Here is a 19,936-nt window from a genome sequence, read left to right on the forward strand (position 1 = left end):
TATTCCCCTTTCCTAAGGAAAACAAAACAAAGACCCAGCTGCAGCCAAGTTGCCCTTTTCCTGTTTGATCACATTATGAACATTTTATGTAGTTCACTGAGAACAAGGTTGCCTCTCATATTACAGTCTGTTTCATCAGTAGGACAACACGTAACTACACATTTGCTGCCTCATATTTGTAAATCTAACCCATTTTAATCTGAGTAGAAAATTCATTTTTAGTTTTAACATTAAAAGTGGTATTTGAAAATCTATACTTCCAGAAGAGATGACAACTGAAGCAAGTTGATGACTTTGCTGCAGCCTGGACATAGAAAATACTAAATCAAACAACTAGGCAACATTCTGCAAGTTATCTTTCTAGTCCAAACACATGACTTGTAAAGTATTTTTTTTAAATGTATTTGATATGAATTTTCACATTAAGTGATAAGAAGTATCAGGCTGTCTCTAAGTGAGTTTGTTCTGCTGTAGTCATGGGTTAACACTTCAAAGAGTGTACAGCCATTCCTCCTCCCAGTTACATAGTGGTTAGTTCTTTTTCATGCACTAATACAAACCATGGGGAACTGGAAAGGGCAAGCTGCCTTCACTAGAAAGTCTTAAGTTTCATACAGTCATTTTACAGGAATCAAATGAGGTAAGACAGCTGACCCTTCACCGTACTACTGATTTGTTCAAATTAGTTGATCCAGAGCAACATTTTTAATTGATAAAGCCTATACAATTTAGATATATGCCTAAGTTCCATAACTGTTTTGCTGAAACACAGAGCAAGTATGAAAGTAGGAGTAAAACTGCCAAGCTTCCTCAGCATACCACCAATTCTAGCTCTCTTCCTTTTGGAGAAAGCCCAAGAGTTTAAAGTTCTGAAAGCCTTTATCAGTCTACAGAACAAGTTACAGGATCTACTAACAGTTCAGCAATGTGTGCTCACTGAAACCTGTGAAAATGAAGATTAGTATAGGGAGCCTGTCACATGGCTTAGTACAATCTGCTTCTCAGGGAACAGACCCAGATGAAATATTTATACTTCAGGTCAGAAATGAGGTATACTAAAGAGTTTGTTTCAAGATGCAGTGAGACTCCACTCTATAGTACTGAAAACTGCCCACAAAATAAACTTTAAAACACCATCCTTCTACTCATAATTCCTATCCTTAAAAATTAAATTTCTGATGCCACAGCTCAAATGAACTCTGGAAATGCTCCCATGCTATGAATACTGGTCATACCAAATTAGTTAAACCCCAATACAAGTTCAAATCACTGTAACATATTTTTGTGTAGTTAACTGCATATATATAATGTGCCATGAAAAAATGCAAATGGTGCCTGTACAACTATACAACTATGCACCAATGCATGTTAATTTCTTCTAACTTTTGTATTATTTCATGTAAGAAAGAAAAAATGTCCAAGCATACAGTATTAGGCATACACCACTTCACTGCAGAAGTCCAAAACTGGTACTTGATGTAGACTGCCTGAAACATTTAAGCCATCCGTGAGAAAAAGCATACCCTAACAAGGGATAAAAACAATGCACACTCTTAAGTGAAGATCGTTTGTACTAACAGGCACAGGAATGCCACAATGAATGGCTTGCCTTCAGAGTTTCTAGCTAAGAGAAGTCACTGTACTTCATTCACGGCAGTGACTCCAAAGCCTTTTCATAGTCTGCAGAGAGATTCTGCAGCGAATAAAGTCAAGCATTGTTTCATGTAGTAGCACTAGCAGATAAGGCTTAACAGAAGGTGTTCTCTCAGCCATCAGGCTTCTCAAAATCTGTATAAAGAGCATCAGGTAACTCAACCAGCTGACAAGCTGGAAGAGATGTAGAAATGAACGAGAAATTACCATTGGAGTTCCCTAACCCATGCAGGTGAAGATAACCAATCTGTAGTCAATACAGGGTACACAAGAAAGCCCTGTATTTTACTTGTGATTCTTTCAGGTTCAGACATGAGAAAGAAACTAAAGTTTGTGCCTGACCTAACACACACATTCTCCCCTCAAAGCATCAACAGAAGGATCAGCAAATGACTTCAACAGAAGAAAGCACACAATCACGAAGGTTTCCACTGTCCTTGTTACATTTGAAAGCAAGACTTCAAAAGCGTGGTGAACAGGTTCTGTATAACTAGCACTTCAAATAGGGATGTTTCTGTCACCCCACATGGAAAGAATACAACAGAACAGGAAGTAGTTTGCGTTTATTCATGTGAAAAAACAGCAACACACTATAGAAAGGATTCAGAGTAATCTCTTCATGAGGCATCACTTCCACTTAAAAAATTAGAATGCCTAACACTTTCCCATGATATTTTTAATGAACAAATACAAAAACCAGAATCACAAAGAAACCCACTAGTGTTGTACCACACATCTTCTGAAACTGTGTCAGTTATGTGGATAGCTTTCTGATATTAAACAACTTGTAGAACCATGGCCACTATGCAAGATGTGCATGCCTGTATTTACATATTGAGCAGAAAAGACAGGAAAGAAGTTGCATTCACTTTCTAGTGCAAGTCTACAATAATCACACAGACAGAACGACATTTATTAACAGGAATGGAACAGGTCCACACACGTGTAAGCAAAGATCATAAATAATACAGCTGTAAAAAAGATTAAAAATCTCAGACTGAGGTAGTCAAGAATGTGCAGTATGGATGTTCATAAAGATCACCTGTACAGCCATTTTTCAGAAGCTGAAATTTACTCTATGTGATTCATGTGACTAGGGGGGTGGGCATGGATTACAATGGTCATGCCTTCTATTAAGAAACTAACACAGATTAGCCAGAGATATATACAATATCCTCAATTGAAAGTACTACTAAACAGAATACCAGCCAAGAAGTCTACTCTACTTTGACTTCCGATCACTCCAACTTCATCCTGACAGAAGTCAGTTCCCATTTTTCCCCCAAACAGAATTCTGGTGGTTCATATAACCATTTCTTTCTGAACTCAGAATTGGATTAAAGTAAAACAGGGGAAGAAAATGCTTTGAAGAAACACAAACATTTTAAACAAAAACAATCATTTTTCTAAACGGTTTTATTTACATTTTTCATATACATGTTAAATGATACATTCTGACTAGTATCCACACCAGTGTGAATTACATGAATTAAAGATACTGATGTATTGCATATGATGAAATGCAAAACAGTCAACCCTAAGCTTTGGTCCCACTATTTGATTGCTCATACAGCATCTGGTTTGTTATCAAGACATCTAAAATCAAGTGTTCATATCAAACAGAAGTGAACAAATGTATCGAACAAGTGTATCTAGTTTCATTTCATTAGAACAAGCAATAACACATAAGTCTTACTTGCAGAATTTGCAAGACAAATATTAAGACATATTAACAGCTAAACACTTTACACGCATGTTACTAGATTTGTATTTATTGTTTCTAGACTTAGGTTTTCACAGCTGTCTTGTGCTAATGATTTTCAATTACGGCAACCTTTCAACCCCTACTAACAACAATGCAAAGTGACCAGGCTATAAAGTAATATACTCAACAACAAAAAAAGTAAAAAGGTGTGGTGTGAACTGGTCTGAAACACTCAGGATAATTACAGAGTTTAATTAATGTGCTTAAAGAGGATTTTCAACCTGGTGATTTCTCAAAGGAAACTAGCAGAGAAAGAGGTGACAACTTCAAATACTTGCTTCAGAACTACTAAAGTATTCACAACACTGGTAAAATAAGTTTTTATGTGCATGAAAAGCATTAGCAAGTCTTTCTGTACCTAAAAGACAGTTCAAACAGTTGAAGAGACAAAGGAAATAAGACAGCTGGGCCTATGGGATCATAGGGTGTTGCATCAGAATTTATTTTTACATTTCTGTGGCACCTTTTCATCAGATGCCAAAAGCACTTTAATCGCTAAAGTGAGCCTCACAACAACCCTGTGAGGTAGGTAGTATCTGTTTTAATAATGCAAAACAGGTTAAATAACTTACCCAAGAAGACACAGCAAATCAGCAGAGCAGGCTAGAATCCAGATTATGTGATAATGAATTTAACATTACAGTACACGTGGGACTGAGACTTACAGGCTCCTTTTCAAAACTGTGAAAGAGGGACTGCCATGTGAATTGATTCAGGTTTTCTGGAAGTAGACTTTTATGGGAAAGGTATCAAGAGAAAAATGTGCTTTAAGCAACTAGCGAAAACAAGACCCTGAGTAAGAAGAGTGGTATTACTGTACCACTTGCTACATTTGAGTGGATGTAGAATAGCAATTCAACTATTTTACTTGCTAAAATATGTATTAAAAAATAGATTACTCTGTCAAAATCACTAAATGAAACTTTGTTCTCAAGTCTTAAACATTCATAGGCTATGACTCAAAACCATGGTAGCTAGAAGGTGTTTCATTCAATTCTATTATTTTTATGTCCTGCAATGGCTTCTTTGAATGTCATAATAAATAAGAACCCACGTGAGAACCAAAATTTTTTGATCATTCAAACTTTAATAGTAGAGTTTCCATTAACAAACTGTCAAAGCATGCTCTCTTCCCAGTTAATCTCTGTTCTATTAACTACTAAACCAGTCACAATACAGAGACCAGAATGTATAAATCAGTGCTTGGCACATAAAATAGAAACATGAAGTATTCAGTTACTTCAGCCCCATCTCTGTATCAACAGCAGTAAATTAGATGACACACTAAGTGCTAAGCACTGCTTTATACTATATTCCACTAGGCAACAGTCACACACAAAAAGGAGAACAGTCAGTGGCTGAACACTGTCATAAACCCAAGATGTAATCACAGCAGCAAGGCCTGCACTTAAAGAGCTTTACATTACAAAATGAACTGGCATATCCAGCAGTTTTTGTGCATATAGATTATATGCAATGATTTATCCTTGAAGACTGGAAGTGATTAAAAAGAACGCATTCCTCAAGTGAGGCAAAGGGAAATTCAAGAATTCTAACCATCTTGTGAAGAATAAGGCTGATAAAGGGCTAATTCCTTTTCTGTAAGACCCTGATTCTATGATCATAATCCTCACCCTAGCTCATCTTCCACTCATAGACCAGCACTATGTGATGATACTCAGCTCAGATTTGTCATCTGTATAACAAATTTCTCTAGTGAAAGACAACCTGCCACAAACAACCCCCACTTCCCTCTCCCTTTTTGTCTTTCTGTGATGCAAAGAGGAAACGTTGTCATGTTAAAGAGGAAAGTGATATGCTTGCTTTGACATCAGGAAAAACACAGCTTACAGATGACTGAAGATTTAGCAATTTGCAGATTTAAATGCTGAGGCAGTGAAAGTGAACAAAAAACAATCAACAAATATTTACTACAGGTATACTTTCCCAACTCAAGGGTGGGAAGATTTATACTTCTGAAATATCAAAGAGAAACTTTCTAGCAGGATAACACTACCAAGATTTCCAAGGCAAAAAGCTTTTGGAAAATATCTTCCCTGTATTTCTTGTATGTGTTAAGGCTGCAGTAAAAGAAGCCTCAGAACAATTCCTCTACCTCAGGTAGCCTTCAAAAAATAATTGAGGTCTTAATTTACACTCAACCACACTGTTAAAAGAATATTTGAGAAAACATTTACTTCTGAACTTACTCTCAGACAGGACTGTACATGATATGAAACTCAAAACAACAGTGACAACAGTGCCCAATTGTGTGAATATATATTATTTTAGAGAAGAATTTTGAAATAGAATACATATTATTTTAGGGAAGAATTTTGAAATAGGACATTATTTCAGCTTATAGGTATAAATGGTTGCATACCCTAAAAGAAAGGCAGAGATAAGCATGTTGCTTTTTTAGTTAAATCGGTCGATATGTGAGTTTTGAGAAAAGTTACTGGAACCAGGAAAGAAAACTTGAAAAATTATAACTGGGATTTAAACAAATTGCCTGTTAATATAAAAGATAAATTTCTAGAAGTAACCTCACACTTTCAAATACAACCATTTTTGAGTGGAACCTCTACCAGAACTCTACAGCTCACATTTTCCATTTTTCTGAATAACAGAACCATATATGCCATTTCTCTTATATTTGAAGTGTAGTTATAGGCAGGCACACACAGACACACATGAATTAATGACCTTAATGCCAATTATTTCCTTCTCAAATTTACCTTGTGTTACCTGTTACCATACCTGCTGGGTAGAAGCTCACCTTTGTTTCTTGAAGAACCACTTTAAAAAATTATATCCTAGACTGTTTTAAGTTTTATCACTGTTAATGTTTCTAAATACTATTAGACTATAAATTAGTTAAGAGGTATTGATTAAGGGAGGTAATGTCTGATAATTCATCTCTGAACGTGGTTCAAGACAAGAAGCCTCAGACAAGCAGCTGTAAACAAGTAATAGTACTTTCTGCCGAAAGGTCTACAATATAGTACAGGCTTTCTGAGGTGGTCTTACTCAACTCTTAAATTTGAGGCATGGGAAACAGAAAGCTTTCCAGTACACACAGAAACCAGACAACTTCATGTAATTATCAAACTTGACTAGATTCTGAAGACTAGGTGCTGTAGGAAACATTGCAGGGTACAAAAGGCTAGTGGAGTCAGCTGCAGGGTCCCAAAAGGAAAGATACACCTTCATGTGTTAGTTCACTTACTATCTCCCAAATATGTCCAATCACCAACATCACAACTACTACTAAAACTATTGGAAACAACATAGTGAAAATTCTATATTTAATTAGGTAACATTAAATTTAGGTTGCTTTATAACATCTCACTATAAATTACCATATAAGAATGTCTGCTAGATTCCTATGATCCCAATTTTATTTAATAATCTCAAAAATTTACTAGCGGAACACATTTGGATATATAATGTAAAATAAGATGTAACTCCACACTGCAGTTTTGGTATTCAGATTGCTGTTTAGCATTTGCACATAAAACAGAAAACAATTTAGCTATCTCATTTCTCATCTACAGAACACATGTCCCCACCCTGTAGTTTAGAATGTAGGAGATGTCACTTAAAAATGTGCAGCTAGAAGATGCCCACAAAAAGCATGTGTATTACCATCAATTACAAGAAAAAAAAAAAACAAACCCCAAACAACCCCAAACTCAGATCATCCAGTGCATTTCATGGCATATCATTAAAGACTGTTTAAATAATCAATGCACTTGTGGAAGTTTTATATGATTATGTAAACAATCACAATTTTCTTGGGATTTTTAGAAGCTAAGGAGTTGTGCCAATGCATTTTCCCAGCATTTTCATTCCAGAAACCAGTTTCCATCCCACACCCTCCCTGAAACCACTGTTCACAGAAACATTCAATTCCCTAAGAAAAAAAAAAAGGATCCATTCACAGAAAGTCATTCAAGTAAGTTTGCATGTATAGATAAAAAAAAAGTCCTCTAAATAAATGACACAGGAGGCAATAAATTGACACGACAAGTAAATAAAAGGCTAAAGCACTCCAATACCATTGAAACGGTTTTAATGTTGTTGCAATTCCATAATGCAACAATCATCAACTCATAAAAGACCCAGTACTTAAGAATTCATTTTAATCACTCCTTTGTACCTATTTTACAAAATAAAGGCAAGGCATATTTAAAATCCCCTTTTCCCTAGGTATTATGTGCCTATCTTACTTATGCTTATAGAAGTGTAAACTTAAAACTCCTATTAAATGTTATATAAGAAATAATATAAAAATATTAACCTCTGCTTCAATGTACAGTTTCCAGAATCTGCCAGAACTGGGGAACTGGGCAACAAGGCGTTCATAGGTCTTCCGTGCTTTGTCTATAGCTTGGTTCTAAAAATTAAAAATCAAAACAGCATTTACAATATTATGATTTACGTAAATGAATATGCTGATATTACTCCAGAACCAAATAGTGTGAGTGGACCATAGATAAGGAAATGTAATCCTATGTCACTAAACCTGTGCCTCTCGAATGAGAATGCTCCAAGCGTCAAGGTCATATGGATTTTCTTCTAGTTTCTTTTCAGCTTTCTTCACTTTTTCTGGGACATATTCAGCAGTCTGGAAAAAATTAAAAACAAGACATAAGAGATCACAAGTAGCGCTCAGAAAGTTCTGTCCCAGCTACAAAGTCAAGCTAATGACAACATTCTGACAACATAACATTTCAGGTCTCATTTTTTATGCTGGATTTACTAATTGCCACTTTATCTGGAAAACAAGTCGTCCCAGTAAGGTAATGCACTCTTACCACAAGTTCTAAGTATTTGGTGATCCGGCAAAAAGCTAAACTAAACTGACTAAATGTTTCTAAAACACTCAAGCACATCTGAGTTTGCCAGAGAATTTACTGCACTGAAAATGTTAAAAACAGTTTTTGCTGATCTGAAACTTTTAAGATGCAAAAAGTAAATTCAGAACAACTTGTCTATTGCAGACCTTAGCCAAAAAAACCCAGGTTTCTGCACAAGTAATTCTGTATATGCAGGACAGGATTTTGTATCACAAGTTACAGATTTAACAAGAAAACTATGAGATGACAGTTCTAGCAGCAATGTGTATGCCATCCAAGCACAACTTCTCTGTTACCTTTCTCATTTGTCCATTAGTGTACAGCTGTCCTTCGGTAGCTTTGGCACTAAACCATTTTTTTTTTTTAATTCACTCATATCAGAGTTCTAAAAGCTTTTTTTGATACTAAAAGTTTTACCAAATTGAGTGTTAACTTGTTAACACAGTTATACTATAGTAGTATAGATATAAGTATTATTTTAAAGGCTTGTGAAAATATCTCACTTTGTAATTCTTTTCATCTACTTTGTGCAAACAATGTTAAATCTAGAAAAAATCCGAAGATCACAATCTGATGATTACGTACAGATAAGACTTAAAATACATGCTTGTTACAAGTCTAAATTATACTGTTTTTTTATGAAGCACAAAATAGTTCTGACCTGTACTCCAAACCGCTTATTTACTAACTTCCCAAACTTGACTCATTTTCAGCAGATGTCAGGAGTCCCAAATCACATGATCAAGTAAATTCTTGATTTCTTGAGATGTAACAATAATAACAACCTGTAAATTATTACTACAAGACCATTCTTGTGATATTTTACAAGTTAGCTTTATAATTACTGTTAGAATATATGATTCTGTACTGTATAACACAGTGTGATTTATTTACTACACAGAAAATCCTAAAACACCCCTGTCAATTGCTAAAAGATCATTTCAAGGTAATGGTTAATATTGGATCTAGGTTAATACACAGCTCTAAAAATGAAAAAGACAGTCAACAAGGCAGAGAGAACTGATACTCATATCAAAGGTGCCATCATAAACAAAGGGAAACAGAAGGTAACTAGAACTACAGGGCTCTGACTTCTAGTAAAATTTACAAGCACCACTATTGCACATCATTCTTGAACAAAAGACATTCCAAGAATACAAACACAAGGTATTAATAATAGATGTTACTAAAGACCATTTACAGTGGCATTATATAAAGATAAGCTGCCAGTGGAGTATAAAACAGTGACTAAAAAAAGAAAAGCTGAGGCTAGTAAATCTAAGTAAAAAGTAAGCTTGAGTTACTTAAGAACATCATCTTTATTTTCCTGAGTGACCTGCTCCTTTGCTTTTGTCAAACTCTGCAAATGCACAGCTGTACAACAGCTACTTATGTTATACACTGAAATTCAACTTGATAATTTAAAAAAGCTACCCTATTTTTTCAGCACTACTAGTTTTTGTGTCAGTCCTACGAACAGGATATAATTCAAGACATAACCCTTAAGATTTTAAGACTAAGTAAATTAGATTTACTTATAAAACAGAAAAATTATCAAAAACATTGCAGAACTGCTAAACTGACACATAATAGCAGACATGTATGAAAGATAAAAGGAAAAAAAAGAGAAATAAGGAAGATGGGCTTTATAGGAGTTTAAAGACAATTTTTTTTTTTGAGTCAGTGCAAATTTGTAACTGCTCATTGCACACCAGTGTAGCTTGGAAGGCCTGCAGCAAGCCCCACAACAAGCTAAATTACAAAACTAAATTAACTGGATTTTAAAAAATCAAATTTAAAAATCATAGCTCAATGTTGTCAGCTAAAAAAATAATAAACTTATTAATTTCCATATACTTTTACCTCCTTAAGTCCATCAAAATTCTGGCTAATATCACGTTATAGTTCAGCTGATACAGGCTTAAGATGCAAAACACAGTATGAAATGAACTAGTGTTATTTATTCAAAAATGGCATGCATATTTCATCTTCCAGAAGACAGCACTGAAGGTGAAATTTCCAAAGTTTAAACTCTATTTATGTAAGTTATCTATCTCTACAGATGATCCAAAGTTGAAAAGTTTATTCAACAAAGGTCTAATTCTAATTCACCCACATCAGTGGTAAGCACTGCTCCCCATTATATACCATCTCAGTGAAACCTGCTTGTCTCAAATATTCAAACATATATTATTCGGCATTCAATTAGATAGAAATGCTTATCAGGAGTACTATGAATGTCAACTACAATTAAAAAATAGCAAAATAACCCACAAACAAAACCACAACAAACCCACACTACAAAAACAACTGAAGCATTTGCAGCACAGGGTCCTGCACTGCAAGTAGCAGCTTTCTAATGGGAAAAAGTAGAATGGGCCACTGAAGCACACTTCGCCTATTTCTGCATTAGCTCAGCTTTATTATCTTAAACCTCTCTATGTGAAACAAAATAACTCAGCTTTAGTGAAACAGTTAAGACTTCCAGGAGTTTAATTTCACCTATGCAGATACTGGGCAATAAACTCAGAGAAGGCTGAAACAAATTAAACTGGTAAAAAAACAGATGCTGGTAAGATGCACACTCATAACATTCCTATGTAATGTTCGATACAGGATTCCTAACCTATAAAGCCTAATAAAATGTTCATTCTTTTATTAGAAAAACAAACAAAAAACCCAAAAGGTTAAATGCCTTCCTAAATAAGCAGATATTCACTTTGTGGCAGCAGATAAAATCCTCCATGCAGTTAGATGAAACATAAACTCTTGGAATTCTACAGATATCATTGGGGTTTTAAACTAGACTACTTGAAACTACTTGTACCTTATGTCACACTCAACTTCTTGCGGGCAGTGAGCACTCCCTCTCCTTCCTCTATTGTTCTCCAAGACAAATAAAAGCCATACAGATTTCCAAGAGGCAAATCAGTGTCCTGGTTCTACTACAGCAAAAATAAGGCCTCCTTACCTTCAATCGTAATTATTCCTAATATACTAGGATTTCCAGCCTGAACTGCTCTGCCAGAACTAGGGCATTTGAGTAAAAATGCATTCAGTTATACACCAAAACTGTGCAGACTCACATCTACCACAAGCATACAATGAAAGGGAGCAAGAACCTTGACTTTTAACATAGCTCATTTACAGCCAGAAAGATATTTGATCCCAGTTTTGAAAATTTCACACTTCAAGGAGTATGCAGCTTTTGATTATGTATTTGTCATTATAATGCACGCACAACAGCCAATACCCAAAAGTGTGAGTACTTAATTCTTGGGTGTTCACTGCCATGATCTTTTCCCTAGATGAGCATTTTTACTCCCTTCCTCTGGTTAAGAGGCACTTAAGTTAATCTCATCCTATAACAAGTCAGTTTGTGGAGTTAAATTAACAGGAAAATAATACTATTAGAAAAATGATTAGTTTTATAATCGTTCAAGTCCCTGATTTCAGGATCAGATGTGATGCAGAATAAAAGATGCAAAACCATACAGGACTTCAGCAGTCCCAACTTCGCTCAGCTTAAACTATCATACAGCGGCACATAATCAGACAGATACTGTCTTTTAGCATTTCTTTACTGCCTAAAAAAAAAAAAAAATGCTGCAAAGAACTGTTGCATAGAAACTGGAAAAATACTTCTTTCCCGTCTGCTTTTGGTAACTGTGTTCAGTGTATCTCACACATAATTGGGCTCCTATCCCACAAACAACCCTCTGACGGTCATGGCATTTTAGCACTTAAGGTTCCATGTCCACAAGTATCTCTGTTATTACAATCTAGTCTTATTCACAGCTTCCCTTTTATCATTTATACACAGATAAAGAGCAATGGAATTTTAGTTTCATGGATACTAAAAGTGTAAAATCATCTTTATGACTATAGTTTCCAAAATCTGAAAAGACCTAAATCCAAATTACCCAACAAGCAGTCTAGGAGCTTCTTTCTACAAAATACCTCAACTGCACAAAATCCAAATTTGAATTCATAAGAACGTCTGAGGGAACAAGAACAGAAGAAACGAAGTTGACTTTTAGTATGCAGTAGAAGTATTTATCAGTGAGCTTCAAGGAAAAATTCTTGGTTTATACTTTACTCCTAAAATGAACAGTTAACAGTTTCCCCATACCTCTGAAAATGAGCCCTTGTGATTCCAAACTGTAAGAAAATACCTAGTCAAGCACCTTTTTCAACTACCTGCATCACCTAATGCATCCAATTGCTTAAAGCAGCCTCCTGTTTCCAAAGGAATCTTCTACAGTGAAAATGAGAAGTATTAAGCAGCTGCTCCACCTGTGCAGTGTCCAGTTTAAAATGGTTTAAAAACTACCAGTAGTTAGGAAATGAGAACTTCTACAAACAAGACATATAAGCCATTGTACACAAAAAAGACAGGAATTTTAATGGATAGTTCAGTTAAGTCAGTTCAACATCCAAAAGGAGATTTATGGCCATTAAGACTGAAGCTACTGTTTGGAGGTATTGCCTGACTGTTGCAGTTTAGCATAGCCTGGACTGTAACAGGTCTAATGAATACAATTTCAAATATATTAACATGCAGTTTAACAAGCATTGTTAGTGGTCTAGTGAGGTTAATTTACAAGTGTGTCTCACCTAAGGTTTTTTTCTTTAAAGTTTAGTTATAGCTGTATAAAAAGCAAGTTTTAAAACCCCTCCTTCAGCAAAACATTCCTTCACTATAGTTACACCCTATCAACCCTCACACTTTCTTCAATCAGTTTTTAATGCCTTGCCGCCTCCTACTTTACCAGCAACTCAATTCAACTGTGAACACAATCTTGGAAAAATTTTTGTTGTCACTATTAACACACATAACCCAGCATATTCATTTTAAATAATTTTTAAAGGATACTTTTGTAAGTACTGGCCTGCCCTGACATAATTTGGGCTGTTTTATCAAGCTGAACGAAGTTTTAGATTAGTAATAATTACTATTCTTTCCCCATGAGACTATTTCCCAAACACTAGCATCTAGACAGGCATTTTCTACTTTAACAACTTCTTGGTATACATGGAACTTACTGACTCTGGAAATGCAGCCAAAACATAGAAATTACTTAAAGTTGTGTAAATATTGGAAAAAAACCCACTGGATTACCAACTCACAAGTCTTCCTCCACCAATCCATGTTTTCAATCTGCTTACAGCCTGTTCCTACTGTAAGTTTAAGCAGTGACAGTAAAACCAGTTTTACTATATATCATACATAAAACAATATAATCTGAGAAACCATCTTGGGAGGAGTTTCTTTCAGATGGCTCCTCCTGAGATGTTAAACCCACACAATCCTACAAGAATAAACTGCTTTCAGTACTGCACTCAATGACATCTATTTTTAAAATGTTAAGCTAAAGTTAGCTACAATAACATTTACTATTGCACTTAGAAATCAGAAACTTACATGATACACTATGACAGAGAGACACAAGGCATGAATGAAAGACAAAAGTACTCTCAAGAAACTGGAACAGACTGCTACAGAGGTCTTTTCTGTAGTCACGGAGACAATACAGACATTTCTGTTTTCCACAGCTCAGTCTTGGATCATGTAAAGTTACATGCATGCCAGACCGGGGAACGTATCACAGAAACGGTTACAGGGAGCGTGAAATGCATGTTCTAGCCTTAAAAGATGAGAAAACAACTAATGCAGGGGCAAAGGAAATAGTCTTCAGGTAAAACTGATGCCTGGCAAGTATATACTTAAGCAGATAAGAACAGTGGTCCTGCCAAGGTAGAAAGAGGCAAAGAGCACAACACATTAAGTCTTGTGAGAGGACATAAAACACAACTGAAATGAAACTAGACATGCACACCGAGGTCCTGAAAAAATGTATGCATACGTTGTTACACTGTTTGTAACCTCAACACATGAAGAAATTGGGAAGAACACATGAAGAAATTGGGAAGAGCTCATCAGGAAATTTTCTGGCAACCAGTGGAAGATAGAGCCTTTCAGTCTACAAACGAGGGTTTCTATGATCTAGACAGGGCTAAGCATTTGGATTTTAAAACCCAACTTTGGAAATTCTGGTTTGTTAAAATATCATGCAGACATTGACAGGAGTCTGGCAGGGCCCTGTGAGAATTCAAGTCCTGACATCATTCAATTGGTTCTGAAGAAATTAATGTGGGTCCAGCATAGTTGACACACTGCAAGAATTTAAAAATATACTGCAACAGTGGTGGCTTTACACCACTTTTCCGTGACTTCATCACATTTCTCTGGCCCCCAGCCCCTCTCTGTTCTACCATAATGATGCAAGGAGGGGACAACCTACATAGGTTAGGCTCCTGAGCTACACAGTAAAGCAGCCTAAGAATGTCTGGAGCCAAGCTCAGCCTACAGGCAGTAAAGCCACATTTCAGTTGTACTGTACCTGGCCAGCCAACTAAAGACCAGCTGCGCCTTTAACCTTAAAATACCTTTACTCTCCCCCCTCCCTACATCCAACATTCCATTCTGTTCTTCCTTCCCACACTACCAGCACTTCATACTTGATGCATCCAGTACGGAAATTTTTTATTCACACAGCTGTTTTTAGACGTCCCCTCCAAAACCCTATGAGCTGGGAAGCATGATGCAGACACCCCTGCGTACCAGTGAGTCAGAGCTAACAATTCCGATTTGTCAGATATTTAACATTGTACACTCTCATGTGTACATCTTAAGAACACAGATCCAAATTAACTAAACAGCCACACCTTTCTACTGATCTGTGTGACTGTCAGTGAAAATGGCATGCAAAACCTCAGAAACTGGTCATGGAAGTAGCAGATAAAACCCAAACCAGGAAAGCCAGATGCAACCTAACCTCTGCTTAGCTTCAGCTTCCTACAGAAATAAGCATCTGTAACTGTAAGAATATTGCGCATACAAAGTTAGAGAGACCTTCACACAGCACTACATTACAATATATAGCAGCTGCAATGGGGGGAAGGAAGCAGGGCACAACTGCCCCAATCATAATTCTCTATTGTTCCTTCTGTCACTGAGACACAGTGAATTTAGGTCTATCATGCTCTGTAAGAACACAGTTGAACTGGCATCAACGCTTACTTAAGGTGCACCTCCCCCTCTACACAACTGAATGGGTGGTAGCACGGTGCAGAAAACTTCATAGTTAAAGACACTGATAGCAGCTGTGGTCTACCTCAGCATTAGGAGTAAGAAACAGAATCCTGCCAGAGTAAGAAAAGACATTGTGGAAGACAAGTTACTAAAACTGAAGGAAATGATGGAAATGGATAATTGAGCATAACAAAATTAGAAATGTCTAGGACACCAGAATCCAGAGGCCTTCATAAAGAAGATGAAGTAGTAAAAAAAAATTATTTAATCCAATTAAAGAGTTGCTTGTTGGGTTTTTTTTTGTTTTTGTTTTTGTTTCATGGTTGGTTTGTTGCTTTGCTGGGATTTTTTGTTTGTTTTTTTTTGGGGGTGGGGTTTTTTGTATTTTGTTTGGGGTGGTGGTGTTTGGTTGGTTTCTGTTAAGTGGACTCAACATGAAAACAGTAATTATAATGGTAAAAAGAATGAACCTTAATAGGGACAAAAAAAACAAAACAACAAATACAAGCCATATGTTAACCTATGTTTACACAGGTTGCAAATAATGATTTGCAATTTCTGAATGCTAAAACCCTCTGTGATATGGCATTGTGGTATTTAAGCTGTTACTTTACAGAACAACTTTTACTTCTGTACATGGAAATTCAACATTTTGCATATTAAAGTCTCCTTTGCAAAAGAAAAGGAATCAGCATAACTTTTAAGTTAAATAGCAATGTATTACAATCATGTAATGAAGTATCGGTGTATTTTTTCAAAATATATCAGAGTGGGTAGCTTAAACATGAAACATACTACACATTAGAATTATTAACATTTTACTGTAGCATAGTCTTATTTCATTGACGCCATCTCCCTTGTGATGAGGATAAACCATTCTGAAGAATCCCTTGCTTAAACATACTACGAATAGACTTAGTAACCTGACCAGCTTTAAATATACAGGCTTTTAATTCATAGGATATTTTCCTAATGAGCCAGGAACTGGGTATTTTGCATTCTTAGCACTTCCCTACTCCCCTTCCCCAAATCGGTGACCTTACAGAGTTTACACATCACCTTTTCTAAGTACAGCCCCAGACACACAGAAACATAACCTGTTTTGTAAAAAGGCTAACATTCTACAAAGACAAGCTTAAGGAAGCACTAAGTCATCAGCATAATTGTAAGCTTTTTTGTAGGCTACCCTGGCCACTAAAGAAGGCCACAGTGTTATCAATCACTTTACCCTTAAGTCAAGAGCTTCCATCCATACTCCTCCAACTAATACTGATTTAAAAAATAGGCCTAACTATTAAAAAGACCTTTTGAGAAAGATTCTGCCAGTGAATTGGAGACAGCTCATGGTAATACCAGATTTCAAAAGATGACATACAACACTCTTCACCTGTCTAGAAAATAATAAATTATTATACATATTATAATGTATTAAAAAAGCCCAAGCCTAACCCAACTGAAAAAGTGGTTATTTTTCCACCACGAGCAAGAATGCTGTACTGCAAAGAAGATGCTTTATCAAATAAAGTTACTTTTACTGGTTCTAATTTAACGGTGTTTAAATAATAACTTACTTTGGAGAAAAAGATATTGTTAAAGAGGCTCACAGCCTCATGTTACACACCTATGTTCAGAAAACTCTCACTTCACAAAACACTTCGGGTGTACCAGTATCAACAGCTTATCCAAGTTTCAGTTTTCTTCTGGACTGCATGTACACCACGACCGCAGAGACAGAACGGGAAAGCAAAGCTCACTGGAGTGCCTATTGTCCATCTCGACTTGAATTCAAGCCTGCTTACCAGAAACTCGCAGACCAAGCGCCACAGAGTTTCCCGACCGGTTTAACTGACGGCGCGCGCCGGGAGCGGCTCCGCGCACCCGTCCCCCCCAGCGAACCCTTCGCTGGTGGAATAAAGTCGAGTTCCTCAACATGGGTGTGTGCGGTGGGGGGAGGGAAGGGGAGCCCTTCGCCGACCACGCCACCGACACGTCCGGCGGGGCTTACGGGGGTAGGGAAGAGGCAAAACCGCCGTCTCCGCGGCCTCCCGGGGAGCAAGAGCAGACCCGGGCGGCGGCCAGCCCCACATGCTGCGCCGCTGCGCCACAACCCCGGCCCCTCCGCGGCCTCCACAGTACAGCCAACACAATGCAGTCCAGGCCGGGCCACCACTACAGTCCCCATAACTCCTACTGAAATCTTCAGGGAGAGGCCTACAGCCTCACCCTCTTGCTCACCTGGTCTCCAGCAGCTCCGTCTGCGGACATAGCGTTCTTAAAACAGGGCACAGAGACACCACCCCCCTCCCCCCAGCAAATTAAAAGCCCCTTTAAAAAGCGCCCGGCACTACCGCCGCTACCGCAGCCCGCTCCAGCAGTCGCGCCAACGGCCGCGGAGCAGAGCCTCAGCCACTTTAGCGATAAAATGGCGGCGTGGCGCCTCCGGCCCGGCCGTCAGCGAGGCGGGGTGTGGAGAACGGCGGGAAGTGCGTCATTACCGCTGCGCCGCTCTGGGGCGGAAGTGGTCGGCGCTGAGAGAGGCTCTAGTAGCGAGTAGGGAGTGCTGCGTAGGGGTCCAGTTACCTTCCCATGCTGCGGAGGGTGGTCCTGTCCGCTGTGGGACACCCCTGTCTGCCCCTCGCCGCGTAGGGGCAGGGGGAAGCGCTGGGGCCCGCCCTGAAGCCACAAACGGGGCGTTCCCTGAAGGGCGGCCGGGTAGGGCCCTGTGGGCCGGTGTAGCTGTGTTCATGGCGCTGGGCAGGGTCGCCGTGTCTGCATTTTCTCCCTTTGCTCTGCCCCCAGGCCGGTTTGCTGGCGGACCGCTTGTTGTTGAAACTCTGAAGGACAGTGGGCAGAAACTAAAAGGTTTTGGTGATTTTTAGCCCTGGTTCTGCCTGCTCGTCATGGGCTATTTCGTTAACGAAGTGTTGCCTCTTCAACAGTCACTTCTTTGCAGCAAGCCGGCACTGTGCCCTTGGTGAGGTAACTTCAGCAATGTTTGCTAGCAGCAGACCCGTCCCTTCCATCTCACAAGAGCTCTTGTTATTCAAGGAGGCAAGTTCAAAAGACAAGCTGAGGGGCCATCGTCTCAAAAGACCTCGAGGACACAGGCGGCAGCTCCCCCTAAAGCGACTTAACTTCATTTGCAAAGTAATCGCCAGTCTTTCCGTGAGAGGAAAAGCTTTGAATCAGCCTCTGCAGAGAAACTATGTGAAGCATTCATTGAAGGAGGCTTGGCAAATACCAAGGTGAAAGCTGTTTTAGCTGCCTTCAGAACAGCAGTGTAAGTGTTCTTAAAATTGTATAATGCAGTAATTTATGCAGAAATATTTGAAAAAAAGTTGATACTAGCACTTTTTATGTTACTTTCTGCTTCGCCTTCCAAGTCGCTTCCTTACACCCCTGTAATGTGTGTGGAAAGAGGATCTTTTCTTCTGAAGTTTGACACTTCACCCTCCCCCAGAAAGAGCAGATAGTAAATGCTTATATGACCAACCCGTGAAGTAACATTTTTCCTTTTGGTATTGAAGGCTTTTGAGTCTCTTATTCTTCAGAGGTGAAATAAAACGTGCTTATCAGTCTGTGTTGATAGATAAGCTGTCCTGTTCTTTGATTTCTGAGAGAATAGTGATTTTGTGATACAAGTCTACTTCGTTGTTTTTTATGGGGTGTTTCTTCCATGTCACAACAGATTCTTATTTTGAAAGCATTTGATATGTTACTACAATTTCTTAAAAAACCCAAAAAACAAAACCCCAACAAACAAAAAAAATTCCAATTCATCGATGTAATGTTTTTCTATTTCCTATTAGGAACAAATTCTTTATAAGTAATTGCTGAAAGTAATGCTGCTGCAATTTCTAACTAGGTAATGTGAATATTATTCTAGGTGTGCAGAGTGTTTGCTGTCTTGGTGGCCTGGTTGGAATTTTGATCTAGTTCTTAGTAGTTTTCTTCAAACATATTTTTATTCTTATTTTAGCTGCTTCTGCCTTTGGGATTGCTTTCTTCAGTTTCATAAAATGATAAAGGTGGTTTTGAATCTTGACAGCACCGATGGCATCTTGTTTGTCTAGTACAATGAGTTAGTAAAGAGCAAAATAACCGGTGCCTACTGCTCCTTACCTACTATAGGCCCTCACTCCATGTAATAAAATAACGTTCTGTGTCTTAAACTAGTGTTGTTCTTGATTTCTTAGTTCCATACATAAAACAAACCATGGGCAAAACCCCAGGTGCTTTAAATACAACTAGTGCCTGTATCCTTTCTGCCAAGTGTCGCTGTCTGAGCCTGAATGAGCTGCAATAATGCATAGCATTAAATCTGTTAGCTGGAGAAATTTAAACGGCACTGCTGTACAGAAAATAAAATTTTAATTTTTTATTGATGCATTGTACTTTATCACTTTAGTTAGGTGTAACCTTTTTAGCAACTTTGTAATAATGTGTTTATATTTTGGTGTGAATCTTTCAAGGGACAGTATTACTTTCAAAGCCTGTGTGTAAATGATAGGTTACATTTCAAAGTACCTTTATTTTGTCTTAAATTTATAGTTTAGCTCT

General features: G+C 37.7%; 2 protein-coding genes across 2 annotated transcripts in view; one reads left to right on the top strand and one right to left on the bottom strand.

Annotated features, from left to right (window-relative positions):
• CSTF3 (cleavage stimulation factor subunit 3) overlaps positions 1–17,835 on the bottom strand; it is a 50,238-nt gene extending 32,403 nt beyond the window's left edge. Inside the window, exons 1-3 of the mRNA XM_061356613.1 lie at positions 17,612–17,835; positions 7,947–8,048; positions 7,722–7,817 (exon numbers count right to left, since the gene is read on the bottom strand). Coding sequence (XP_061212597.1) covers positions 7,722–7,817; positions 7,947–8,048; positions 17,612–17,641 — 228 coding nt within the window. The 5' untranslated portion in view covers positions 17,642–17,835. The remainder of the gene's footprint in view (positions 1–7,721; positions 7,818–7,946; positions 8,049–17,611) is intronic.
• A 126-nt stretch (positions 17,836–17,961) lies between these two features.
• Positions 17,962–19,936, top strand: part of HIPK3 (homeodomain interacting protein kinase 3) — a 101,185-nt gene continuing 99,210 nt past the window's right edge. The window contains exon 1 of the mRNA XM_061356599.1: positions 17,962–18,656. The gene's annotated coding sequence lies outside the window, so the exon portion shown is untranslated. The remainder of the gene's footprint in view (positions 18,657–19,936) is intronic.

This window comes from Neopsephotus bourkii, unplaced genomic scaffold (assembly GCF_033783945.1).
Source record: "Neopsephotus bourkii isolate Nb327-2 ecotype Australia unplaced genomic scaffold, CSIRO-AGI_Nbou_v1 NB_860, whole genome shotgun sequence".
In the NCBI taxonomy this organism is placed as follows: Eukaryota; Metazoa; Chordata; class Aves; order Psittaciformes; family Psittacidae; genus Neopsephotus; species Neopsephotus bourkii.